At 33.1% G+C, this 27,595-nt stretch overlaps 2 protein-coding genes and 1 pseudogene across 5 annotated transcripts; all 3 read left to right on the forward strand.

Annotated features, from left to right (window-relative positions):
• Window positions 1-3,131: 3,131 nt before the first annotated feature.
• On the forward strand, window positions 3,132-7,888 carry LOC18040659 (phosphoglycerate mutase-like protein 1). Of its 3 annotated transcripts, XM_006433681.2 has the most exons (11): window positions 3,451-3,551; window positions 3,740-3,770; window positions 3,907-3,971; window positions 4,087-4,194; window positions 4,537-4,616; window positions 4,773-4,935; window positions 5,286-5,360; window positions 5,478-5,566; window positions 6,485-6,604; window positions 7,291-7,335; window positions 7,445-7,888. In XM_006433681.2, exons 2-11 carry the CDS (start codon window positions 3,740-3,742, stop codon window positions 7,557-7,559), a joined length of 891 nt encoding a protein of 296 aa, XP_006433744.1. In that variant the 5' UTR covers window positions 3,451-3,551; the 3' UTR covers window positions 7,560-7,888. The 3 variants fall into 3 exon arrangements, with proteins under 3 accessions (XP_006433747.1, XP_006433744.1, XP_024039870.1); XM_006433684.2 differs by lacking the exon at window positions 3,740-3,770 and having other exon boundaries at window positions 3,132-3,551; XM_024184102.1 differs by lacking the exons at window positions 3,451-3,551; window positions 3,740-3,770; window positions 4,537-4,616.
• Window positions 7,889-8,440: 552 nt separating this feature from the next.
• LOC18040352 (phosphoglycerate mutase-like protein 1) lies at window positions 8,441-10,476 on the forward strand. Of its 2 annotated transcripts, XM_024184615.1 has the most exons (7): window positions 8,441-8,813; window positions 8,978-9,083; window positions 9,226-9,306; window positions 9,432-9,520; window positions 9,666-9,788; window positions 10,024-10,068; window positions 10,171-10,476. In XM_024184615.1, the coding sequence occupies exons 1-7, from the start codon at window positions 8,566-8,568 to the stop codon at window positions 10,208-10,210; spliced, it is 732 nt and encodes a 243-aa protein (XP_024040383.1). In that variant the 5' UTR covers window positions 8,441-8,565; the 3' UTR covers window positions 10,211-10,476. The 2 variants fall into 2 exon arrangements, with proteins under 2 accessions (XP_024040383.1, XP_024040382.1); XM_024184614.1 differs by lacking the exons at window positions 9,666-9,788; window positions 10,024-10,068; window positions 10,171-10,476 and having other exon boundaries at window positions 8,497-8,813; window positions 9,226-9,300; window positions 9,432-9,524.
• Window positions 10,477-14,250: 3,774 nt separating this feature from the next.
• Window positions 14,251-27,334, forward strand: LOC18041225 (annotated as a pseudogene).
• The last annotated feature ends 261 nt before the right edge of the window (window positions 27,335-27,595 follow it).

The following is a 27,595-nucleotide window of genomic DNA, read 5'->3' on the forward strand; positions in this document are numbered from 1 at the left end:
TTACAGATGACATATCATTCATATGATGAGCATACAGATGACATGGTGTTCAGTGCATTTGACATGTGTAAAGCCGTAAATAGTATGTGTTGATGCATATCTAGGTAACTTATCATTTGTATTTTGTTCTCAAACGATATGTCATTTCCGTTGCAAACATCTTGATTATATGACTTCTATCTTCTTAATTGACAAATGATGCCTCATCAATTAAATTGAATTCTACATGATTTTAATAAAAGTAAGATATTGTTCTTTTTTTAACAATTACAAAAAAAAAATCATTACAATTGTAATTGTAAAAAAATGCTTGTGGCTTATGCTATAGGTCCTTTGGAAGCCCCTCCTTCGAAGGGATTTTGATAGTTGTTTGTTTTATTTGTATTTAGGTACGCACACATGTGTTGCATTGTCAAAACACGACAAGATGTAGCAACTATAATTATCAAATTACTAAGTGCTTATTTAATCGCATAAGTTATTTTCAAATTATTTCTTGTTATTTGGTAATTTTTTTTAGTTGAGGGTTTGAAGATTAATTAAGCTATTCTGCTTTTACTAGGAAAAACTCAAATTTTGGGCTTGGGAATAGAGGTTAAAAATCTTTTTTAGAATGTGAAATTATCTGAAATATCTTTTACATATTTTATAATTTTAATTCACTATTTTCATAACATAACTTTAAAAAACTTGTTTATTAAGATAATTTTATAATTTTTAATAAAAACTCTCATTGATGACTAAACAACTACTTTTTTTTTTCTTTTCTATGAAAGCTCTACTAACAAAAATTATACTTAAATAAACTCTATTTGAAAAGTTATATTAAATGGAGCCTAATATAGTAAAATGAACTAACAAATGATCATTTTTACATAGAAGTAAAATAAAGTTACAATGCAAAATATTCAAGAAACCCCACACATAGTAGTTATTGAAAGAATAGTGACGTTTGATCTCCTATAGTTCTTTTACCAGCCTTCACTTTTCAATTATTCTCATTTATTTCCAAAATTACCCTTATTGAATAACAAAAATGTTAAACAAAAATGAAATTATAAAAATACTAGCCATTTTCCACCACCATTGTCATCAGTTCAAGCCACTGCACCATTAGCCACTTGTCACCAATTGATCATACCAAAAAAATTTATCAACGACTACCAACTAAAACCCCCTTTTTTTTAAAAAAAAGAAAATTGATTTTGGCAAGATTGATGCAATATTGTCAAAATCAAAATAATATCACATGAAAAGACAGAGAGAATAATTTAAGTATTGGAATCAAGAAATTAGAAATTAAGTTGAATGAATGGCAAAGAAGAAAATGAGAAGGCGAATAATTAAGCGGCTGAGATTAGAATGAATGATAAATAATGGTTGCTTGAGGTAGTAACAATGATAGTAGAAGGTGGCTGGGGTTTCTAAAATTTTTGTTTTAATTACATTCTTATTTTTTAATAAGGATAATTTAAAAAATTAAGAAAGTTAATGACATAATGAAAATTAGTGTGAAAAATTAAAAGGATTATATATCACCATTCTTATTTAAAACAAGTGAAAGATTGCAATTAGGCCCATCTGTCGATTCACGTACTAGAGAAAAATATGATTTCCTTGTTAAATACACCCGGTTGTACATGGCACATATTAGGGATGGGGTGTATATAGTATTAATATTCAAGTAAAGTACAGTTCCTGTTGCAAAGAAACTTGTCCAAGCCTAAAAATAAACTTCGTTCAACCCAAAGCCTTTTTGATGCCATTTGGCCCAAATTAACGTGCTCTGGTCATGATTCACGCAGGGAGATGTCGACACCCCTGCTTTTATTGTCAGGAACTGGGATAGAATCGTAACTTTTGACTTTTTGTCATGAATTAACGAAAAAAAAATGGAAATATTCAAATAAATTTGATAAGGAGCTGAAATTGCCTAACAATGAGTTGTTTTTCGGATACAATGAACCTCGCAATTTGATATCAGCGCGCACATTTATCTTATGGGAAATTTACGTTGTCAAAACCATCATAGTCGCAAGTCATTTTTATTATTAAGGTATTGTAAATTTTAAGTCAAAATTAATGTGAAAAAATTATAATTATAAAATAAATATTGATAGTATTTAATAAATATATTTTTAATAATAATTTTGATAAATAATAAAAATATTATTAATTTTTAATCATGTAAATATTACATCAATTTAATTTAATTTTTAAATTATAGCCGTTAGTATTTATTAAATAACTTTAATTAAATAACTTTTAAGTCATAATCTTAAGCGTAAGTACACATTTTAATTTTTAACAAATAACGATCCTTTTGTTTTAGAAACCAATTTCATTTTTAACTGCGGAGACATTGTGAAAAGTCCATTTCAGCTGGAGCCACGTGTGCATTTTATTATTTAATGGGATAGAATAGATCATCGAACCGACCTCTGAGTGTATTATATTGTATTGAAGGAAGAAGTTGACGTTTCTTTCTATGGAGTTATAATAAATATCTTTCTTCTTATGTTGTCTGTGACGAAATCAAAGAGAGGGAAATATGAAGACGGAAGCGGTAAAGAGTGTATGGTCCCCAAAAAACAGGGGGGGCTAGTGTCAACTAATAAAATAAAATAAAATTTAATTTTGCTTGGGTACGGAATTGCGGGTGGCGCTTGGCTTTGTCCTGCACCCACTTGTTTCAATATTTTTTATTACGCACCCATATATTTTAAAAATACTCACTCTATACTTAATTCTGTTAATTTGACCGTTTATTCTAACGGTTAAAGGATAAATTTAGAAATTCATATCCTAAATATTATTTGATGATGATAAATTAAATTTATTTGATAATTTAATTAATAAAATTATTATTAATTACTTTTAAATAAAATTTTTTAATGTAAACATTAATTATTAAATTAATATTTTATCTCATTTTATTTTTTTTTAATTCAAGATAAGGGGTATTTCGGATATTTACTTAAATTTTAAATAGTTCCGTTAAACATAACGGTCAAATTAACGGAATTAGGTGTGGAGTGAATATTTTCGAAACACATGGGTGCGTGGTGAAAAATGTTGAAACAGTTGGGGGCAGGACAAAATTAACCCTAAAATAAAATAAAATTTAATTTTGCTTGGGTACGGAATTGCGGGTGGCGCTTGGCCTTGGCAGCATTTTGGCATATGCTGAGGATAACATAAAACACAGCGCCAACTAAAACGGACTTATCGCGTTTTTTCCTGGGACCGAATCACCGGGGGAGGGAGAGGGGGAGCTTATTTATCCAACTCACGTAACGCTTATTCGCTGAACACCGACCAAAATAAATAAAAATAAAAAATAAAAAAACAAATTTGGAAAAAAAGAATCATGACCATTATATTCTTAAGTAATTATAATATTCCCAATTTACATTTTACTTCTTCTTCATTTGTTGCTCCTCCTTTTACGAGTTTTCAAAAATATCCAACTCCACCGCCGCTCAAACGCTTTTCTCTGATTCGTGATCCTCCTAACCGGTTTTCTGTCATTTGCTTCTCTTCTGTTCCAGGTTACTCTTCTTTTCCCTTGATCTTTCTTTATTTTATTTAATATTTGGGAATTAATTTGTTTGATTAATGGTTAATGGGCGCTTAAAGCTTTTTTTTTTAAAAAAAAAATCTTACATTGTAATGTTTTGATTATGTTGTGGTGGTGGGCATTGTTGTGTTTTACTAACCTGGGCCTCCATGCCCCCAGATGGGATCTAGTTGCTTGTCTAGTGGAACCAGTAAGTTTTATCTTATTTTTATTTTCTGCTCTTAATAAACACACGCTGCGCGTCCATTTTTATCAGGCTTTAATTAATTGCTTGTCGCACATCTTATGCTGTTGAGTTTTGATCTTGTTTGTTTGTTGGTATGCAGACGGTATGGATACTGCAGCAAGTACAAGTCTATACCCATTTCACAGAAGTAAAACCATTCACCTGGTTTGTGCCAACTCTGCCCCTTGTGTTTATAATATTGTAGAAATTTGCGTGCACTTGAAACTTGGACGAAGCATGCTTGATGGGATCTATGTCAAATTTCAAATTTTGAATACAGGTGAGGCATGCTCAGGGTATTCACAATGTAGAAGGAGAGAAGAACCATGATGCTTACTTGTCCTATGATCTTTTTGATGCACATCTTACCCCACTTGGCTGGCAGCAGGTACTTTACTGATTCTATGTTGTTTCATTATAAGTTTATCTTCTTGAGAAGTTTCGATTAATGAAAACTAGAATGTAGAACGTTATTCCTAATCATATTCTGATAGGAATAGATTATGTGTTGTGTGGAGTTTTAGAACAAAGGGAATCATAAATCTTTAGTTTGTCTGAATTTTGAAAATTTTAATGGTATAGTCTAGGTTGGTCCTTAATGACAAGTTATGGACTATCAAGTGTCACTTACAATTCGCATCAGAAAACTTCTCTCAGAATTTATTTCGATAAGATGTATTTCCTTTTTATGGAAGGATGATGCTTTATATTATTCTTTGTACAATAACAGGTCAGTAATCTGCACAAGCATGTTCATGAAACTGGGCTTGCTAAGAAAATTGAGTTGGTCATCACTTCCCCTTTGTTAAGGTAATACCTTAAAAAATAGAGTTTTGATTTTGTATTTTTTAATTATTGCTTAGCAATTTAACATTGCATAGTTGACTTAAATTCTTGCGTGCATTTCATCATTATTCATGTAGTCTTATTCTTTTGGGTTATGATTTTTCATCACTTGGATTGTAGGACCATGCAAACAGCAGTAGGAGTCTTTGGTGGTGAAGGGTATGCAGATGGGATAGATGCACCTCCGTTGATGGTGGCTGATGCAGGGAACAGCAACCATGCTGCAATATCAAGTCTAAATTCTCCACCATTTATTGCAGTTGAGCTTTGTCGTGAACACTTGGTATGTATCGCATGTAACAGATTTTAGTCATGTAGCATAAACAAAAGAAAAACTGTGTTCTACTGCTTGAGTTGGGAGCCTAGAATGTGCGACATCATTGGTTTTCTTGTTTTAGTTCCTTAAGACTCTTTAATTTCAGGGTAATTTTAAATCCCCATAGGGTTAGTTATAGGAGGGCCCTTTTTTTTTTTTCATGTTTGTAGGCTGAGAAATCTAAGCCGTTTAACACTACCGTGGAATTGGGACATATTTCTGGTTTTTCTTCCACTTTTTACTTGATTAAATGTTTCAGAAATAAAGAGAATTTAATTTTGTATTACTTTACTCATGTTTAACTTTCACCACTACAGGGAGTTCATCCGTGTGATAAGAGAAGAAGCATCACTGAGTATAAGTCTCTTTTTCCTGCTATTAACTTTTCACTGGCAAGTAATTGGTTATAATTGGTTTTTGTTTTGCTGATGGCAGTAACTAATTTTTCTGCTGACAATCGAATTTGGCTTAGTTTGATTAATAGTCTCTTTTTTCAATTGTTGTTATAGATAGAGAGCAATGATGACATTTTGTGGACGGCTGATGTCAGAGAGGCTAATGAAGAAGTTGCAAAGAGGGGTATGAAGTTCGTAAACTGGTGAGTTCCCTTTTGCCTGTATTTAAGATTTTAATATTTCAAACAACATGTGAAAATAACAAAGTACTGAAAGTTTATGCATGAATATGGAGAATAAGGCCCACAAAGGGTCAGCCCAGTTGGTTGAGGGCTTGAGATCTGGTGCTTATAATTCCACCCTTTGTTGTTTCATGGGTCATGGGGTTGGGGCGCCCGACTTACCACCGAGGGCCTGGCTGGGCCAAACCAGCCAGGCCGAGTTGTGCAAGACTCTGGATTATCAAAAAAAAAAAAAAAATGGAAAATGGGGTATGCGCCTGAAATTGGTTAGAAACTATTGATATAAAATAAATTAGCCTGATGCAGGGGGAAGTAGTCTGTAGCAGGAAGCTATCTTACTACCGACTGGTGAGGCCTATTTTGGGTTTTCTTGCACTAGTCTATGTTTTACAAGACTTCAGGCTTCAAGATGTCATTGTCCTGTAGTAAATTCAAATTACCACAGTTTGTCTTCCATCAAATGGTGGTCGCATGTTTGTCCTAAGTGAATGGTTATTAGTTGCCTTTTACTTGGCATTCTTAATACTTGGTGTCTGAACTTTGTGTTTTTATCTCATTTTGAATCTATTTATAGTAGTTATGTGAGAACTTTATCATGTCCGAGTCTGTTGTACCTCTCAATGCCACTTTTATTAGAGGAATTTGGATGACATTTTTTTTTGGGGGGGGGGGGGGTTGAAATTCTAGCAAAATTGTAAATGCTCCTCTTTGATTGGTGAGGGTATTGCATAGTTCTTATATTTCCCACCAATTTTGTTTTCTTGTTGAATAAAATGTATATGGACATCTAATGCACACATTGGTAAGCAGCTTCTGCAGATTTTATATCAAATCTACTCCTTACAATTTCCTGGCCTTTGTGCATTTCAATTGTTCCAGGTTGTGGACACGGAAAGAGAAGGAGATTGCAGTTGTTACTCATAGTGGGTTCTTATATCATACCCTAAGTGCTTTTGGAAATGATTGCCATCCATCTATAAAGAGTGAAATATGCACACAGTAAGTGTTACCCATTTGTTCACCTGCAATTGTCTGTAAACGGCTTGAAACATGGGTTACCATTTATATATATATATATATATATTGTTTTGAAGGAATTTTATTAAACCTGAGTGTTGAACTTCGTGCTTGATGTGCTATTTTAAGCCATTTGGTTGGTGACTGACTCTCCTCCATTCTGCTGATTCCTCATTTACTTTTCTAAGCCATCTGCTAATAATTTCTCGCTGCAAGATATCGTTTTGAAACTGCTGGTTCATTTCGTAAGACTGGTAGCTGGATATGACTTTCTTTGCTTTTCGTTATGTGCCTGTTTTCTGTTGAGCTCAAAGTTTTTCATTCATAGTTTTGTAAAATTTGTATGGTAAATAATGGTAGCTTGTGAATTAAGCAGATGTTCAGTTTCTGTATTTAAGTATTCTTCTGAGGTACAGTTTTTATCTTAAATTAGTCATCTGGGGTAGTAAAATTAGATGGTTCTGTTCCTGGCCTGGGTTCTAGTCTCCCGAGGAGATTGAATAACCTCTTCCATGTTCTTACATGTAGCAATTACCTGCTGAAAAATTGATAGAAGGAGAAATTTAAATTTGCGGCAAAAATTAAACATATCTCGCTGGTTTTATACACAAATATATGTTGATTTGGCCCAACTACTTGCTAAAATGCTTTCTGCTATCTGTCTGCAGCTTTGCTAATTGCGAACTTCGCTCAATGGTTATTGTTGATAGAAGGTGAGCATGTTAAGAATATAATTTCCTGAGAACTTGCTGCCCAGCCTTTGCACAACTCATGTTTTCGAACTGTTGTTGCAAAATAATAAACTTATCTTTTTTGTTGCAGCATGATTGGCTCAGATGCGCCAACAACAAACTACCCAGGAAAGATTCCCAGCGGTCTTGATCTTCCTAGTGATGTTGCTGCTGAGAAGCATCCGAAGCAAGGAGCATCTCAGTAATCATAGCCTGGGCATGGGGTGATACATTGATCGAACTGGATTATGAATATGATGATATCAAGAATTTCAAGTGAATCACTGAAATAGCAATATTATCAAACTAAAAAGATTTTATGAGCTTGCAAGCTCAGTTACCCATTGTCAAGATTCTTTCTTGGTATAGGCGATGCCTTAAGTTTTTAAGACTAGGCGCCTATTCTTAATAGGATGTATGAAAATGAATTATATGTTAACTCAAAGAGACAAGAACCTTAGATCATTCTTCTGATTATTTTGCTCGTGAAGAATAATTCCATCAAGATTTGCATCATCTTGACGTTTCCTTTTTATATGCACTTATTTATTTATTTCCATCTTTCCCTATTACCTCGATTTTAATCGGTCATTTCGTACATTCTTATATATATTGTGAGTACCATTGGGAACAGTTGCTGCTAAGTCTTGAGTACCATTAGGCATGGGGTAGAAATAAACATGAATAAATCAATTGATCTACGTAATTGCCAAGAATAATCATTTCAAGTTTCAAGTTCAAAGTCCAAGGAAATATCTTTCTTTTGAATCTGTTCAAACTTCAAACCAACCAAAGATGGTGAGAGTCACAAAGGAAGAAAAAAAGCAATGGAGACCCCGATTTAAATATATGTTAATTGAGACTATGGGGAATAGAGGTTTGTCTGTTGCATGAATTAAGATGCAGAAAATATTAAACACGCTTTCAGAAAATTCTCAATATAGGTCTCAGGAATTTGGTCCAGCGATTACGTTGAAGGCACAAAATAACGAATCAAAGCTGATAAAAGTAAAAATCAAAGTAAACCCACCCATCTCACACTTCATTTATTATATATATGTTGCTCACAGCATTTATTGTCCTCCCATACTCAATTGTGTCGTAAAACATTTTCCCAATTCCATTTCAATACTACTAGTACGAATCTTTAACTTGTTTCTAGCCAACGCTCTTTTCATTTCTCATCAATTTTTGACACACGACTTTGCAGAAATGGTGACTGCCCAGGCTCAGTTTCTGTACTCACCGAACAATTGCAAAATTCTACACATGGTGAGGCACGGTCAAGGGGTTCACAATGTAGAAGCAGAGAAGAATATTGATGCATTATTGTCTCCAGAGCTGTTTGATTCACCAATCTCAGCATTGGGTTGGCAGCAGGTTGCTGATCTCCGCAAGTACGTTCATGCAACCGGACTCTTAAAGCGGATTGACTTGGTCGTCACTTCCCCTTTGTTAAGGTCGAATCATTATCATCACATACATCGCCCCAATTTCATTTTTTAATCGCATGCCTCACCCAAGTGTTTGAACTCCCGCGTGGTCAGCTAAGTAATGCTGCTTCAAAACCACGCAGGCGAAATATAATGGCTTAACTAACAATTGTATATTTGGAATTTGGCAGGACCATGCAAACAGCAGTTGGAGTGTTTGGTAGCGAAGGAGCAGATGCAGGATTCAATTCAAATTGCCCACCCATTGTAGCTCACGAGCTTTGTCGAGATCGTTTGGTATTAATTGTTTACTTGCATTACAATTAATTAACAAAAGGCTAGCTTATATATATATATATATTACACGTGCGTGCGTGTACATACACACACCAATTTTGTTCTGATTTTAATTAATTAATTGATTAATTTTGTTCATCAGGGCCTTCGTCCATGTGATCAAAGGAGAAGCGTGAGTGAGTGTCGGTCTCTTTTCCCAGAAATCGACTTTTCACTGGCAAGTGTATTATACTTTACCGATGAATTAATCAATTAATGTTGTTATGTTTTGAATATCATCCACGTTAATTAATTATAAAATTATCAATTAATCCGTAACTTTTATTATTTATTTATTTATTAATGCAGATGGAGAGTGAAGAAGATGATATGTGGTATCCTGAAGCCAGAGAGCCTTATGAAGATATCGAAGCCAGGGGAATTGAGTTTCTCAAATGGTGATTGAATTTGAACATCATCACATGCATATGCATATATGCATTAATTTTTCTTTTTTTTTCATCAATTAATTAATTAATATTAAGAATGAAATTAGTTAACAAATTTAAGCTGGGCCGGTTATTAATTAATTTACATGTACAGGCTGTGGACACGGCCAGAAAAGGAAATTGCAATTGTGAGCCATGGGGTAGTGTTGCAACATTTTCTCTATGTTTTAGAAAATGACAGTGCTGACCCGTCCGTGAAAACTGGTTTGTGCAGACGGTAGGTACAACTACGGGTACCAGCACTCATTCATATTGGCTTCCTCTGCTTTAGCCTTTTGGCTTGACTTTATAACTTTGACCAAATCCAAAAATCACGTGTATTTTTTTATCTAGCTAAGCTACTTTCCACATTGGTGGCTGACTGCATATGCTTAATTAATGTTGTTAATTAATTAATTAATTCTGTAAGCATGAATAATCTTTTCTTTCTTTTTTGATGTGCATGCACTCAGCTTTAACAATTGTGAGCTTCGTTCTGTTGTCGTCGTCAACAAAGGGTACGTCAGCTTGTCATTTGCAACAAATATGAATCACTGCTCTGAAATCTATCCGTCTAATTATACCCAAAAGGCTCACCCTTTACTTAATTAAATTTGCAGGATGATGGACTCAGATTATATTTCCTCGGCAACTAATTAAGTAATAATCTACTTTGCATCAACTCCTTCTTGCGTTTAAGTGGTCCGCCAGCTTCCCAACTCAACGATGACGTGACTATAAATTGTTTCATTTTTTCATTTTTTTTCCTTTTTTTCATTGGGATTCTCTCTCACTCTCCGTCCAACCCAAGGATACCCAAGGATAGATGATATGACGACCAGATATAAATTGCTTCATTTATTCATTCGTTTTATTATTTTTCATAAGGACTTTGTATCCAATTGAATACTTTATTTGTTGTTAATAAGATGGCGTCATACCCTTTACGTAATGAATCCCGTCAAAATTTTATAAGCGCTTGCTAGCTTTGTCTTTCTTTTTCTCAAAGCGTTTATATATATTCCTTTACATCTCTCCATAAACTTAGGGATCTAGAACTGATATTAAATTTGTTGTGAAGATTCTCAACAAGGGGGAAAAAAGGCGAAGTTTTTGCTCAAATATTGATTACTTGGTCATGCCACATAATATATCTTGTTGATGCAAATTTTTGCTCAATGTACAGTGATTGATTTGTGTTTCAAACTTTCTTCTAAATCGAGCTCTGTGGTTTATTTTTTTTCTTGAGGCGAGTATTTCAAATCACACGTTTCCTTGTGGTTAATTGTTCTACAAAAAAAAAAAAAAACAATTATCAAAGGGTGCTGGGGTTGCTGGCGATAACTCTTCAGCTTTCAAGTTAGCCTTTTAAATTTGATTGTAGACAGAGAATTTAAAGAGAGAATGACAACATTTCTTTACCTTTTTTCTCTTACCTCCAAATGGGGAGTCTTGGTATTTATATAGGCAATTTGATCCATGAGATGGAGGTGTCATCATGACACGTGACATTGTCTTAGTGACAAGTGTCTACAAAACTCTTGCATAAAGACACCTGTCATAATGTGTCAAGCTTGTTCATGACAAGTAATCTTTGGACCTTTGTCATGTTTTTGGGCTGTTAACCTTTAATGAACTTTAACTTAAATTCGGCACTTATATTGATTCCTTACAAAGTGGATTGATTTTACAACATTTTGTCTGTAAGCGCATTCTGCCCGTAGGCGCATTCTGTAGAATGTGTATAAGCCCGGAGGCACATTCCGTAGAATGTGTATTTGCCCGTAGGCCCATTCCTTAGAATGTGTATTTGCCCATAAGCCCATTACGTAGAATGTGTATTTGCCCGTAGACCCTTTACTTAGAATGTGTATTTGCTCGTAGACGCTTTACTTAGAATGTGTATTTGCCCGTAGACCCATTCCGTAGAATGTGTATTTACCCGTAAGCTCATTTTGTAGAATGTGTATTTATTGAGAAATATTTTCGAAGTGTCTAGGCCATGAATGGACCTAGGTCATTCTTTGTGAGGAATGGACCTAGGTAGTTCTTTGTAAAAAATGGACTCATGTCATTCTTTATAAATAGTGGACCTAGGTCGTTCTTTATAAAGAATAGACCTATGTTCTTCTTTTTTGAATCATGCCTTTAGCATTTTGTCGAAAACTCGCCTTTTGGATGTTTTACTTAGAAATATTTTCTAAGTTCCTACGTCATTCTTCGTAAGGAATGAATTTAGGTCATTATTCGTAAGGAATGAACTTAGGTCATTCTTCGTAAGGAATGAACTTAGGTCATTCTTCAAGATTTATGTCTTTTTTTGATGAATCGCGCTTTTGACTTTTTGTCGTATCTTGCATGTAGACACTTTAGTTAGAATTGTAAGTATTTTGGTCATTCTTATAGAGAACAGGCCTGGGTTATTTTATTAAAATAATTTTATTGGACCTATATTTTCGTGAGTTTTGAGCTTTTCATAATTTGGTCCAACATATCTCAATAGAAATTTATCATGTAATGGATAGATGACATATCATTTATCATTACGAGCAAAGCAAGAATTTTTTTCAATCAGGTTAGGTTGAAATTAATTTTATTTAAGGTACTAATAATTTATATATAAATTTTACAATTTTCATTAAGGTTTGATGTAGTTCGCATTTAGTTAAACATTTTATTGAGAGAATTATGAAAGAAAGAATAACAAAAAACTCTCATGAATAGCATTACATTAAATCATAATATTAGATTGAAAATTCAACTTGAGATAATTATATTATAAATAAAAATATTTAATGTAGAGAAGAAAAAAATTCAAGCATATACTGCGTGTTAATTAATTTTCTCCTCATTAAAGTTAGAATGTAAATATATCTACTTAGGAGGACATAATTATAATTTAGATAAAAATTAGGACGGGCTACAATCCGGCCCAATCAACAAATAGCTTTGCCGCAGGGCCGCACATTATGATGAAATCTTTTGGAAAATTAGTAAACACTTTTTTTTTTTTTTGAGACCGATATTACAATAAGACTATAACTTATATTGCATGAGACTATTACCAATATTTAAAAATCAAACTATTATCGAAACAAGTTTATATTAAATTTTATGAAGCACTGCTAAATTTTTTTGACCTTTCTAATATTCGAGAATATTTACTTAACGCATATTCAGACTATTATTGAGATAAGTTTACATTAAATCCTATGAAGCACTGTCAAGATTTTTATCATTTCTAATATTTGAGAAGCGTCTACTCTACTTATATTTAGTAAGAGAGAAGACTATTTTCACTCAATTATTTAATGATTGAGGAAGAACTGTAACCCACATAATGCTTTTATGGAGGGGTCGAACTGTGAGAACAGCTACTCTAGCTATTTGGCATTGGCTTGCAAACACTTACCTACTAACATTAAATAATTATTTTTTTAAATGACTGTGTGTATGTGTGTGCGTTCGTGCTTGTGTGTGTGTGTTTAGTTTTAAATTAGATAATTACTAATTTATATAATAAGCGGGTCTTTTAAAAAATAATGAATTTTTTAAAATAAATTATTATCTTATAAATTTATCGAATTATTAATTTATCATGTTGGCCTTAAGTCACGACTAATAAAAATTATTATTTGATCGAGATAATTATTTTATTGTATATTAATTTATACGGTAGAACTTCAATAAATTAATATTTAATAAATTATGATAAAGACTTAAAAGCAAGTAACCTTGGTATCAGACAATTGGAAGACTTAAAACCAAGTAACGGAAAGAAATTGGTGTAGTGTCAATTCCAATTCCCATTTTAAGACGTGGAAATTAATAGGATCATGCGATTAGCACAAAAAAAAAGTCCAGCAAAAGCTCTTTCCACGCAATTACAGGAATTTGGGTTGGAAATTTAGTATGTGTTTACAATTCCATGCTTACGAATGATGCACGAACGTTACAGCTGGCGGCTGGATTTTGATTCTTCTGTTGAGTACTGTTTACAAGACTCATTCCAATTAGGAAATTAATTCACAAGTCAAGCTGCGGAAGCCAAGCAGTTGCAATAGAAATGATGAACATAATGATGATGAAGCCATTCATTAATCATTTATATTTCATTCAATGTATATTTTTATTTGCTGAGAAAATCCCTCCCTGCCAAATCCATTTGCATTGGCGTTAAATTGACTTACTGCTAACTAAAATAATACAATAATAGCACACTGACGAATTAATAATTACAAAATGCAAAGTTGGAAATGAGTTGAAAATTGGAATAATACTATTCGAAGTTGCCTCTCCGGCGAGCTAGCTAGCAGTGTCATGCCAATGTCGCAGAAGCAGACAGACGCTTTCATAGCAGCTTCTCTATGGAAGTACTTTTCGTCTAATGCATGGAATTTTATCAGAGTTTTCGTCACTGACTAAAGCTCTATAATTCCAAAGAAAAGTCAATGGATTTGCAAATATAAAATCAAACTATATGTATATATAGATATACATCACATGCCACACAACACCACCGCCATTCACGTCGATCCTTACCAGCTTGCCTTTCCATCTGACATATATATATATATATATATATACCCAATAATACTAATAATAATCCAATATAAAATTCTATTCCTGTTGCCTTCCTGTCCCAGCTCCCTGTCCAGCTCATTTCGTCTGTATTATTATTATTAATTTTCCAAATCTAATATCAGGAAAAAAAAATGGACGCTTTTGCTGCTTTGTTTCGAGGCAAGACTTTCGTTGTTTCTCCTCTCTCTGGTATGTTAGTCATCTCCTATTTCTTCTGTGGCCAAGTTGGGAACGGTGTAATTGTTACGTTGCTTCTTGTGATTAGCTGTCTGTTGCATGTTACTTTTGGAAAAGTAAAAACTGAACGCTTCGTGCTTTTGCAGTTCTTGCTTCATTAATTAATTAAGTTATGGACATTCACCGTCTAGATTGATTCGGTATTGGTTTGATCTCTTCCACGCTGATTTTTAAAATGTTGTGACCGAGGACTGTTTGGTATGAGCGTATTGCAATTGGGGCTACAACTTTTAAGTTACTATAAATATTTGATAAAATTTCATTTAAATTATATTTATATTTGTGGAAATAGTACTATAAAAAATTCACGTAATTGTCAAGTTGGATCATGAATTATAAAGAAAAATGCCAAATAATTCATCCATGGATGTATTCCATCATGAATAAGAAATCTCTGGTGATATGATCTTTTATACAATCAAATAAATACAACAATGTAATTGATAATTGATAAATAAGAATATAATAAATAAGTAAATTTTAGATAAAATATATGCCGGTTAAGAGATCATTTAAATCTACTAACTTTTCCACTTTGAATGTATGCATATTAAAATCCACAACTTTTATACATGATAAATTTTTTTTGGACGAATTTACAAGTTACAACAGCATCGATAGATCACCCTATATATTATTTATGGGAACCTGTAAAACACAAATATTAGAAGCATATATATGCTGAATCATTGAGAAGGATATATGCTGTAAATTACCTCTAGCTAGTAATTCCATTTTGTATTTGCCTAATTACTTAGTTGCATGCGATTCTCTTGTACTCTCCATGCATTTTTTCTCAGTTGTATCATTTGCAGATTTGGATGCTGCTATAGCCAAACATCTATATTCATTGCAACATTGCAAAATTCTTCACCTGGTTTGCAACACTTTGACCTTTAATTTTGATATTTAATTAATTGATTTCACCTAGGCTACTTTACTTAGATAGTAACTAATTTCAGGTAAGGCACGGACAAGGGGTCCACAATATGGAAGGAAATAATGGCCCAGAAGCCTTATTATCTCAAGAATTTTTTGATGCACAGCTTTCACCTCTAGGGTGGCGGCAGGTGGATAATTTGCGGAAACGAGTTGAAGCAAGTGGACTTGCCCGAAAGATTGATTTAGTCATCACATCCCCATTGTTAAGGTTATTATTGATTTAAGTTATATTATGACTTGAAACAAAAGATCAGCAGTCAGCAGCTAGCACTGGATTGTGTCTTGTGGTTAGCTAGCTTATATATGGTTTGTTAATAATGGGGGTTGCAGAACTTTGCAAACAGCGGTTGGAGTTTTCGGTGGGGATGGTCAAAGCCAGACGGATGGGATCGATGCGCATCCATCTCTGACGGCAACAACAACTGTTAACTGCCCACCAATTGTAGGGGTTGAGCTTTGCCGAGAACGTTTGGTGCGTACGTTAGCTTTAAATTGGTATGTGCACTAGAATCAACTTCCATCACACATGTATAATTCTGCTCACAGCCGCGTCATCTGCTGCATGCAGGGGGTTCATCCATGTGACAAGAGAAGAAGCATCAGTGAGTATCGGTCTCTTTTCCGAGCAATCGACTTTAAATTGGCAAGTACCTGAGCTGTTATCATCCAATTCTCCAATCCATAGAATTGAGTTAAGAAGAATCTCTTAGTCGGTATCACAAGTTTGTTCCTTACAAGTAAATTTTGTTTTCTATTGTTTTGTTCAGATAGAAAGTGAAGATGACAAGTTGTGGAAAGCTGACACAAGAGAGCCCTTCGAAGAGGTTGCAGCAAGGGGAATAGAGTTCATGAAATGGTGGCTTACTTTTTTTTTATGTTTATTTTTGTTTTTTTTTTAATTTTTAAGTAACATGATCAAGGGCGCCATGAAACTAATAGCTCTCCTATCATACGTATAGGTTGTGGACTCGACAAGAGAAGGAGATTGCAGTTGTCAGCCATGGGATATTCTTGCAGCAAACTCTGAATGCACTTCTAAACGATTGTCAAGCATCATTCAACCAAGAACTATGCCCACGGTCAGTCAGCTGTAACTGTATTTTCGATAATTTTTTTTTTGCTCCTATTGCAACTTCAATAAAAAGACAATTATTTTTTTAACCCTCAACTGTTGTTTGTATAATATGTGCTTTAGGTTTACAAATTGTGAAATACGGTCGGTGGTCATCATCGACAGGAGGTGAGCATTAGATTCACACGACACATTCATTCTAACATGACACATGCATTCTATTCTTACTATAAACTATGCTCAACATTTTTATTTTTATTTTTTTTATTTTTTTCCTAAATCTGCAGCATAACGGGTTCATGTTATCCTGAAACTATATCCGGCGAGCTTCGTCTTCATGGGGATGCAAATATTCCGAGTGAAGAAGTATCCAATTAATTGGCTACTAATATCGATTTGAAACCACAATGTTTTTAACTACGTACGACTCCACGAGCTACTAATATCCATCAATATGCGCGTGCGGCTTCCCACAAAAAGACAAGACTACTCCTAATCAAGAATTCTACAATATTTTTAACTCTTCAAATGACTAAATGAGGGGTTTTTTGTTAGTGTTGCAAATAATAAAATATACCTACCTTACCGCACATTGTGTTCTTCCACCACAATTCAACAAAATTTCTAAGTCAAAAAACAATTAAATGTTCTGATTTTTTTTTATACTTAAAAAAAAATGAACCATTTGATTACTGAAAAAGATTTTGCTTAGTGAGCTAGTGTTTCTTAGCAATAAGCACAAATACTACCAGAATAGAAAGCAGCAGAAAAAAACAGCTGCCATGATGTTGAAATTAGCAGCCTTTACGAGTCTTTTCCTTTCTTCTTTCAATTCCCTTCCTCTCTTGCGAAGAGCTAGATCTGAAATTGAAAAGGACTACTACATCCCAAAAAGTTTTGCTAATTATCGAGGGTGCTTTTATTTCAGTGTCCAAGTTTAATGAGGAGTCATTAAGAGCTTCCATGGACATTAACTCAACACAATGTTCTCTAAGAGCCTAACGTAGCATGAAAAACGCAAATCGAAAAAAGCACTTAAAGCAATGAATAAGAACAAGTCTTTATTATTTTAATTATTTTAAAATTTAAAAAAGATTTGGATAAGGATGGGAAACCTCAACCCCCAAACACCAACTCTTGTCCTTTCATCGTACCAGAAATTATTGAAGTTAGTTTTTGAAAGAAGAGAGAAATAGAGTTCATATTATTATTTTAGAAATACAAAGCTCAAGTGTTTCGGATGGTTGAAGGTAGTCATATAAATATGTATCTGCCAACCAAGGCACAAAAACTCTTCATGGAAATGAAAGACGACATGTTTTATAATATTAACAATGTAGTTAATGATAAAGTTGATAATCTCAAAATAGTTGAAGGCTTCAACCAACAAAAAGAATTACATGATTCAAAATTTGCAAGCACACCTTCTACAGATGTATCATTTAAGAATGGTAGAAGCAACTCAACTTCATGCAAACCATCTATTGAGCAGGGCTCATCATTAACAACCTAAAATTACATACAATGTAAAGGAAACTCCTCATTGTAAGTCAGTATGGAAAGAATGCAGTGTAAGACAATTCTCATTGAAATTATTGGGAATTATTAACTAAATTGAATACAAATTGTAAAAATTTCTCGTAATATGGATGCATTTTATAAGCCTTAATTTGAATTCTTTACGAGATTGTAGAAAATGATTTCTAGTAGTTCCTAGAGTTATTCTTTCATAGTGAACATGAATTAGGCTCACCACAACAAATTAGAATGAATAGTAGAAAGTAAACTGCTTACAAAATTTCCACTACAATAGCTTTTGCACCTCTGAGCTCATTAGCATGAACTAAAATTCTTTGGTGGAGAATGTCACTAAATGTTTGGACATTTGATGCACCCACAAGCCTTATCGGTAGTCTACTAGAATGTGGGAAACATCAAATTACTATTAATTCAAAGATTAATGAACTCTCAAAACTCAATTGGTGCACCAAACATGACTATATTTATGTCAATTATGATGAAAGCTCTTAAGCGCCAATGCAAATACAGTAAAACCTCTTTATAGTTATAATGTTAGGACTAAACTAATTTTATTACTATGCGAAAGTTACAACAAACTAGAGATATAGTTTAAAAAAAAATATTGTTTTGGACTTAGTTATCCCTAATACAATGGGAATGCAGTTTATGAAATGGTGACTTACCTTTTTAGTGTTTATTTTTGTTTTTATCTTTTTTATTTTTAAGTAACATGATTAAGGGCGCCATGAAACTAATAGCTCTCTTATCATACGTATAGTTGTTGGACTTGACAAGAGAAGAAGATTGCAATTGTCAGCCATGGCATATTCTTGCAGCAAACTCTGAATGCAATTCTAACGACTGTCAAACATCCTTCAGCCAAGAACTATGCCCACGGTCGGTCATCTATAACTGCATTTTCGATAAACTTTTTTTTGTTTGCTCCTATTGCAAATTCAATCAAAATGAATTATTTTTTTAACCTTCAAATGTTGTCTGTATAATATGTGCTTTAGGTTTACAAATTGTGAAATACGGTCGGTGGTCATAATTAACAGGAGGTGAGCATTAGACCCACACGACATATTCATTCTAATATGACGCATGCATTCTATTCTTACTATAAATTGTGCTCAATATTTTTTATTTTATTTTCTTTTTTTCCTAAATCTGCAGCATAGCCGGTTCATGTTATCCCGGAACTATATCGGGTGAGCTTCGTCTTCCTTGGGATGCTGCAAAAGAGAGTATTCATATCAAGTGAAGAAGTGTCCAATTAAAAATGTAAAATACTCCAACTACTATGAAACCCGAGCAAGTGTAAAAAAAAATTGAAGAAGAAATATATCCTCTAACTTAGGCTATAGTCGTGTATTTTTGTAAGTTACATGACTTTTGTCATATATGTATAAATTTACACCACTGCAGTCATGCAAGTGTGAAAAATATAGTAGCTGTTATAACGCATAACATTCTATTAGTGTAAAGAATATATTATTTTTACTAAATATATCATTTGACTGTTTACTGGACTATAGTTGTGTATTTTAGCAAGTTACACAACTGTTATCATGTAAACGAGCAATTACACGACTGTAATCGTGTACATGGGCAGACAGTTCCACACTTTGTTTTATGCCTTGTTTGATTTTGCTTTTGTATTTATTGTATCATTACACAAAATGACTTCAATACATGTGCCTATTATGTTTTGTGGTAAAATGAATTAAGTAAAACAGCTATTTTAGATTTAATGGTATAAAGGCAATAAGGATCATGGTGCCCCATTCTATAACATATGCACAATTGATAGAAATAATATTTAGGTTTATTTTCATGGATTTTTTTTTGAATTTGACATTAAAATGAAGTTGAAGCTTAAAACATTCGATCTAATGTCGTTCGTTCCAATTTTGACTGATGATGATGTAAATTATTTTCTAAAGGAGACGATTAGTAGAGTTGAGTTGAACAATTCTCTTTGTATTACCTACAAACGAAAATAGATTTTAAAGACACTTATTCCTGATGTTGACATTAACTTTAAGCCAGATAGTTGTCCACAAGAACCCGTTGAGTTATATGTTGGAGGTGAATGTTTAAGTCGAAATAATTTTGTTGCTAAAGATTAACCAGAATTCAAATTTGTTCTTAAAACACAACCTAATGATAGAAGGGTGCCAAATTTAGAAAATGTGAATGTTATTGTTCTTGATGATTTTGATGGGATAATAGTTAGTAATCAACAGTCGAGAATGTAGCACCTTGCAATATGAGTTTCCATTCCTCTAATAGTATATATATGCTTGTAGTCAATTTGTTTGCATGCAGCAATTCATTAAATAACGATAACTCGCATTCGAATAGTAATAACTTGCCATCCATGAGAGTTGTTGGTAATAATGATATGTTAATGGTGAAAAAGTTGTTCGATTCGTAAGAGGAGTTACAAGAAGTTCTTTCTATGGAAGCTTTAAGGAGAAATTTTAAGTTTAAAACCTTTAAGGCATGGAAGAACATACTTCTTGTTAGATGTAGTGACAGTAATTGTAAGTGGTAACTTCGTGCTACCAAGCTTGAAAGTTTGAATATGTTTGAAATTAGAAGGTATTATAGCATTCATACTTCTGCACTTGATGTTCGTAAGAGAGATCATCGTCATACTTTATTCATACTTCATCTTCATAGAGGCCTAGTGAGATTAGAGAAGAATTTCAGAAACAGTTTGAGTATAAAATAATTCATTACAAAGTATGGGAAGCAAAAGAATATGCAATAGAGAAAGTTAGAGGCACGCTTGAGGATTCATTCAAATTACTATCTTCCTATATGGTAATGTTGAAGAAGAAAATTTTAGATACATGTATATTTCTTAAAGTTGACAATGTAAATAACTTTGAATATTTCTTTATAGCAGTTGGAAGCTATGTACATGGATTCATTTCATCAATAAGGTCAGTCATTGCAATTGATAGTATATTCTTAAAGGGAAAATTAAAAAAAAAACTTTATTCTTTGTGACAGCACTTGATGATAACAATCAATTTTATCATGTTGCATGTAGTATCAGTGACAGTGTGAACGATGCTTCATAGGGGTGGTTTATAAAAACTTTAAAGGAAGCAATATGTGAAATTCTTAATTTGGTTTTCATTTTTGACCGGCACCCAAGTATGAAGAAAAATGTTAACATTGCATTCCTATAATCTGTATATGATATTTGTACGCACCATTTGAAGTGAAATTTATGTGCTAAATTTAAAGAAATTGGGCTAAATACAATTGTTAAACTAGTTGTAAAGGCCTATCGATCACAACAATTTAACTATTTTACGAATAAGATACAAAAGGTCAATGAAAGATTGCAAAATATTTTTATGATGTAAGATATGAGAAATGAGCTTGTTCTCATTTTGATGGGTTGCATTATAGTTCTATGACAACCAACGTAACATAATCCATGAACTCTATCCTTAAAAATTCCCGAGAATTGCCCATTCATAAGTTATTGGATTTGATCATTGATAAACTACAAGAGTGATTTTGTGATAGGCGAAAAGAGACAATTAATTGTCACACTCGACTGACAAAATGGACTGAAAAAGAAGTTGTTCAGAAAATTAGAGGATTCCTGTACATATAAAGTGGTGGCACTAAATATGTATGAATTTATTATTAAAGATGTTGACCTTGATAGTCATGTCAATATTCTTGACAAGATATATAATTGCCGGGAATTTCAACTCGATCAACTACCTTATGAACATGTATTAGCTGTATGTATGTGCCAACAAATATTGCTTGCATATGATGTGTGCTCATATTACTATTCCAGTGAAGCTTGAGTTGCAATATAAGCAGAAATAATCTATCTTGTTGGTGCGCAAGAAGAATGGTAGGTTTCATAGGAAGTGCACAATAATAAGATTTTACCCCTTATAGAAAAGCAGAAAATAGTCGTCCACAAGAAATTAAAATAGCATTATAAGGTGAGGAGAAGTTATGTTGTAAGTGTGGTAGGTGCGATTATATAAGACATTAATTCCACTGTCTGACAATAAACTTGTAATTGGACTGAATAAAACAAAAGCATGCATGTGCAGTAGCAACTTTTGTTCACTTAAAACTTATTTATAATTCTAACATGTGTTGGGCCTATGTTTTTTGATGTAGAAAAGCTTTCGTTATTTGATGTATTGAAGTTTGATGTGTTACATTGATTGTGTTGTTTATCAAGTACGTTGATTGTGTTATCATTTTCATGAGTGCTTTAGGTAGCTTTTATTCCTTATCCACGTACTCGACTAACGTCGTATATTTATGAAGTTACTTTATTGTTGTCGTGTATCGATGAAGTTTACTCGACTATAGCCATTTATTAAAAGATGAATCATTGATATGTAACTGATGGGTAATGATTTATAAATGTCAAATGATTAAGAATAATTGGTGTATCTATGAAGATACTCGACTATAGTCACATGTATCTAGAAAGAGACTCGACTGTAGTCATGTATCTATGAAGGTACTGGACTGTAATCGTGAACTTAGGTTGAACATTCGTTCAATGTTTATGATTGTCCTGTTATATTACATATATGATGCAAAACTACCTTCTATTCTTTCAATAATAAACTTAACAAAAAATAAAGCTTATATATAATGCAAAACTATATTTAATTACATCAAATGTCAATTGCATCAAATGTCAATTGCATCTCTATTGTAACTGTTACATATGACAATAATTTATCCAAAAAATGGAAAAATCATTGTAATAAAGTTCTTAAGGGTATGACACTAGGTCGTTGGTTTCCACAACCTATGTCCAAATAATTTGACATACAATGCTTTTCGATAACATCACCGTGTTGGCAATATGTGTTGACATCAAGGCCATGGGCTAGAATCTCCAAGTACCGTAACAAAAATGCTCTACAGTCACCACTAAGAAAATTCATATATATCAATAATAAAATCACCATTTTAATTAAAAAAATAAATAATGTGCTCAATTGTATACCTTGATTTTTGTTGCGGGATATTTCGTACTCGCAAGATGGGCCAATGGACTTTTGATATGACATCAGCACAATTTGGATGTGTTTTGTGATATGATATATTTTGAAATAGTAGAGGTATCGTGTCTACAACATGTAGCAATTGTTTGACCAAACTTTAATCTTTTGTCGTCTATTATAGAGTCATAAACATTAATCTTACCCGTAGATATATCGACCACCCCAAAATCCAATGCTTATTCATAAGTATCGACAAATATACCTGTATGGTTTGGGCAATATTTTAGGAACTAAATGCCACATAATATAAAAAAGAATGTCAAACTCACTGTCGAAACACTTTTATAAACAGTGGTGCAGTTTAATTTCGCACCATTAGTGTAATCAATGCAATAGCTCCCCTTTTCTGACATCTTATCCGGGTTTTCCATGTACAATATATCATCTCTTATTATTTTTAGAGGTTAAGGAAAATGTATGCAAAATTAATCATACTAGAAAATTGTTGTCCATAATGGCATAAAATTATATGTTTGGAGTCGTAGCCCAGGACATATCTTTTCTTAAGTAGTATCATGCAATGTCGATATGCTGAATATAAAATGTGAATTTTTATTTAGAAAATAGCAAATATTTATCAAAAAAATGATAAAAAAAAGTTGTGCTAAATAACTTATAAAATTAGATAACCACGTGTCTGGTGTATATAATTTATGAAAAAATTCTCTACCAATATCCATAATAGTCAAATTGATAACTTTCATGTATAGATAAATGACAATAACTAAATGTGTTAAATAAATATACATTATAATAATAAAAAATAAAAAGTTAATATCATAATATGAGATAACTTACGACTCTTGTTTTATCATTGGCGAAATCCATCCATCGCTGCAGCTCCAGTAATTCCTCTCGGGGTATAAGGGGATGCACTTGAAAGTCTATTGTCTTTTGAGGGTGCACCTCAACATCTGTTGTTTCTCGCGACTTCTTTAAGGGAATGGAGTACAATGTCCGTAAGTAAGTCAAAGTTTTTGTTTCTCTTCTCTTCCGTAAATTATATACTAATCTACAATCTTTTCTTTGCGTTTAGATGACAATTAGATCCCTTCTGTACCATGACAATTATCTAGCATTTTTAATAGGAGTGTATCATTTTTTGTACTACAAAGGTTGACGAATGTGTCCAATGGTTGTTATATTGGTGAGCCAAATGTGACGTCCATAGGATCATTTACAGGCCACAGACATAACAACTAAATTGTTTGAGAATTTAACAAACACACATACTCAATGAACAAATATTGACAGTTTTATATATCAAACCACATTACCATAAGTAAATTGTCTGCCTAATAAATTTATTACATTAAATAGAAAGATTACGGTAAAGATGAATGAGCTCCCTTGAAATCACTCCATTTCAACAAACATGCAAGTCAAAATTTAGAACTATCAAATTTCATATGCGCAGCTAGTGAGCTAGCACACCAAAATATACGTTCTAGCTAGTCTAAGGGAATACAACAGAAAAATTTACAATTTGATTTTTGTAAGTTTGTGGTCGTAAAAAAGAGATAAAGTTCGCTGAGTTATTAACTAGACCCATTCATCCAATTAGTCATGTACACAAATGTTATGGCATGTAAATGCAAAGCTCTATTTAAGATTGCTTGAAATAAAAATCAAGAAAAATAATGTCAAATGGCAGATGGAAAATTCTTAAATTCTTTTTCTTAGAACGAATATTAGCAGATATGGTTTCGTAAATTTCAAAGCCTAATACTATTAGTAAAACAAGCTAAATTGCCAAGACACCCAATAGTCCTTGTAATTAAAGAGATTAAAGAACAATTATTGTTACTTAATCACATTGCAAATTAAACATGTATTCTTAATATCAAAACAAAATGCAAAAGGAAAACAGCTGACCAAAGGTCCCATATGATTAATAGAAAACTACTGACTGCATACCCAATCAAAGGACCAGCAGTGGAGCAAAATCCACAAAGACTCTAAAGTAAAACCATGAAGTCGTAGTAGGATAATCGTTGTCAGAGTTGGCCTTACCTAATAGCCCATTAGAACGACACTTTATTCTTTGTTTTCTGTTTCGACTAGTAATCTTCAAGTAGGTTGGAATCAGGGGAAATTTTGGTATGGTGTACGGTGGTCGTGAGTGATAAATTGTGCGTTGTGTATTCAAGTTGTGAATAATTTTAAAGAATTAGGTTTTGAGTTACGGTAATTCGGTAATTGCATATAAAAAAAGCATATATGAGGAATTTTGAAGTATAAAAGTGTATTTAGATAAATATCCTACTTTTAGGGTATGTCACAAATAAATACCTAACATATATACCTACACAAGTAAGCTCGCTCATCCACCCTACTGTACACATACTAATCACTAACTTTTATTGAGATAGCACAATAGTACTGCAGGATTAGGTACCTCCTAGGATTATAACCAATGTGTATAGGCAGCCTTCATCTGAAACAATCTCCAAAATAGGCGCAGCTTTGGCAACTACATTTACTGTCCACAAAGTAGCATTAAAATGTTAAATCACTAGAAAATATAGCATAATGATACCCAAAAAAAAAACATATATTACCAAGCATTTTTTTTAAATAACAAAGACTTTCGCTAAAATTTACGGTATTAGCCTCCTTAAGTTTATGCTATATATGTTGTTGCCTCTTAATTTTGTTATTTCTCAATTATGACCCCACTAGGCACTGGCATTGCATCATTTGCATTAGCTCAAAATTCTCTAGAAAAAGTAATGTACCCGGCAAAGCTCCTTTTTGAAACTGTAAATGCTCCTCTTGATTGTTGAGGATATTGCATATTTAGTATATTTCCCTCCAGTCTTATTTTCTTGTTGAATAAAATGCATACGGACATCTAATGCACACATTGGTAAGCAGCTATTGCAGATTTTATATCAAATCTATTCCTTACAATTTCCTTGCCTTTTCTCATTTCAATTGTTCCAGGTTGTGGACGCGGAAAGAGAAGGAGATTGCAGTTGCTACTCATAGTGGATTCTTATATCATACCCTGAAGTGCTTTTGGAAATGATTGCCATCCATCTATAAAGAGTGAAATACGCACACAGTAAGTGTTACCCTCATTTGTTCATCTGCAATTGTCTGTAAACAGCTTGAAACGTTACCATTTATATATATATATATATATATTGTTTTGAAGGAATTTTATTAAACCTGAGTGTTGAACTTCGTGCTTGATGTGCTATTTTAAGCTATTTGGTTGGTGCCTCACTCTCCTCGATTCTGCTGATTCCTCATTCACTTTTTAAGCCATCTCCTAATAACTTCTTACTGCAAGACATGTTTTGAAACTGCTGGTTCATTTCGTAAGACTGGTAGCTGGATATGACTTTCTTTGCTTTTCGTTATGTGCCTGTTTTCTGTTGAGCTCAAAGTTTTTCATTTATAATTTTGTAAAATTCTGGATGGCAAATAATGGTAGCTTTGAATTAACCAGATGGCCAGTTTCTGTTTTTAAGTATTCTTCTGAGGTACGGTTTTTATCTTAAATTAGTCATCTGGGGTAGTAAAATTAGATGGCTCTGTTCCAGGCGTGGGTTCTAGTCACCCCAGGAGATTGAATAACCTCTTCAATGTTATTCCTTGTAGCAATTACCAGCTGAAAAATTGATAGTAGGGGAAACTTAAATTTGAGGCAAAGATTAAACATATCTCACTGGTTTTATACATAAATATATGTTGATTTGGCTCAACTACTTGCTAGTATGCTTTCTGCTATCTGTCTGCAGCTTTGCTAATTGCGAACTTCCCTCAATGGTTATTGTTGATAGAAGGTGAGCAGGTTAAGTATATAATTTCTTGAGAACTTGCTGTCCAGCCTATGCACAACTCATGTTTTCCAACTGTTGTTGCAAAATAATAAACTTATCTTTTTTGTTGCAGCATGATTGGCTCAGATGCGCCAACAACAAACCACCCAGGAAAGATTCCTAGCGGTGTTGATCTTCCTAGTGATGTTGCTGCTGAGAAGCATCCGAAGCAAGGAGCATCTCAGTAATCATAGCCTGGGCATGGGGTGATACATTGATCGAACTGGATTATGAATATGATGATATCAAGAACTTCAAGTGAATCACTGAAATAGCAATATTATCAAACTAAAAAGATTTTATGAGCTTGCAAGCTCAGTTACCCATTGTCAAGATTCTTTCTTGGTATAGGCGATGCGTTAAGTTTTTAAGACTAGGCGCCTATTCTTAATAGGATGTATGAAAATGAATTATATGTTAACTCAAAGAGACAAGAACCTTAGATCATTCTTCTGATTATTTTGCTCGTGAAGAATAATTCCATCAAGATTTGCATCATCTTGACGTTTCCTTTTTATATGCACTTATTTATTTATTTCCATCTTTCCCTATTACCTCGATTTTAATCGGTCATTTCGTACATTCTTATATATATTGTGAGTACCATTGGGAACAGTTGCTGCTAAGTCTTGAGTACCATTAGGCATGGGGTAGAAATAAACATGAATAAATCAATTGATCTACGTAATTGCCAAGAATAATCATTTCAAGTTTCAAGTTCAAAGTCCAAGGAAATATCTTTCTTTTGAATCTGTTCAAACTTCAAACCAACCAAAGA

The sequence above is a fragment of the Citrus clementina genome, unplaced genomic scaffold, assembly GCF_000493195.1.
Source record: "Citrus clementina cultivar Clemenules unplaced genomic scaffold, Citrus_clementina_v1.0 scaffold_5, whole genome shotgun sequence".
NCBI classification, from domain to species: Eukaryota; Viridiplantae; Streptophyta; class Magnoliopsida; order Sapindales; family Rutaceae; genus Citrus; species Citrus x clementina.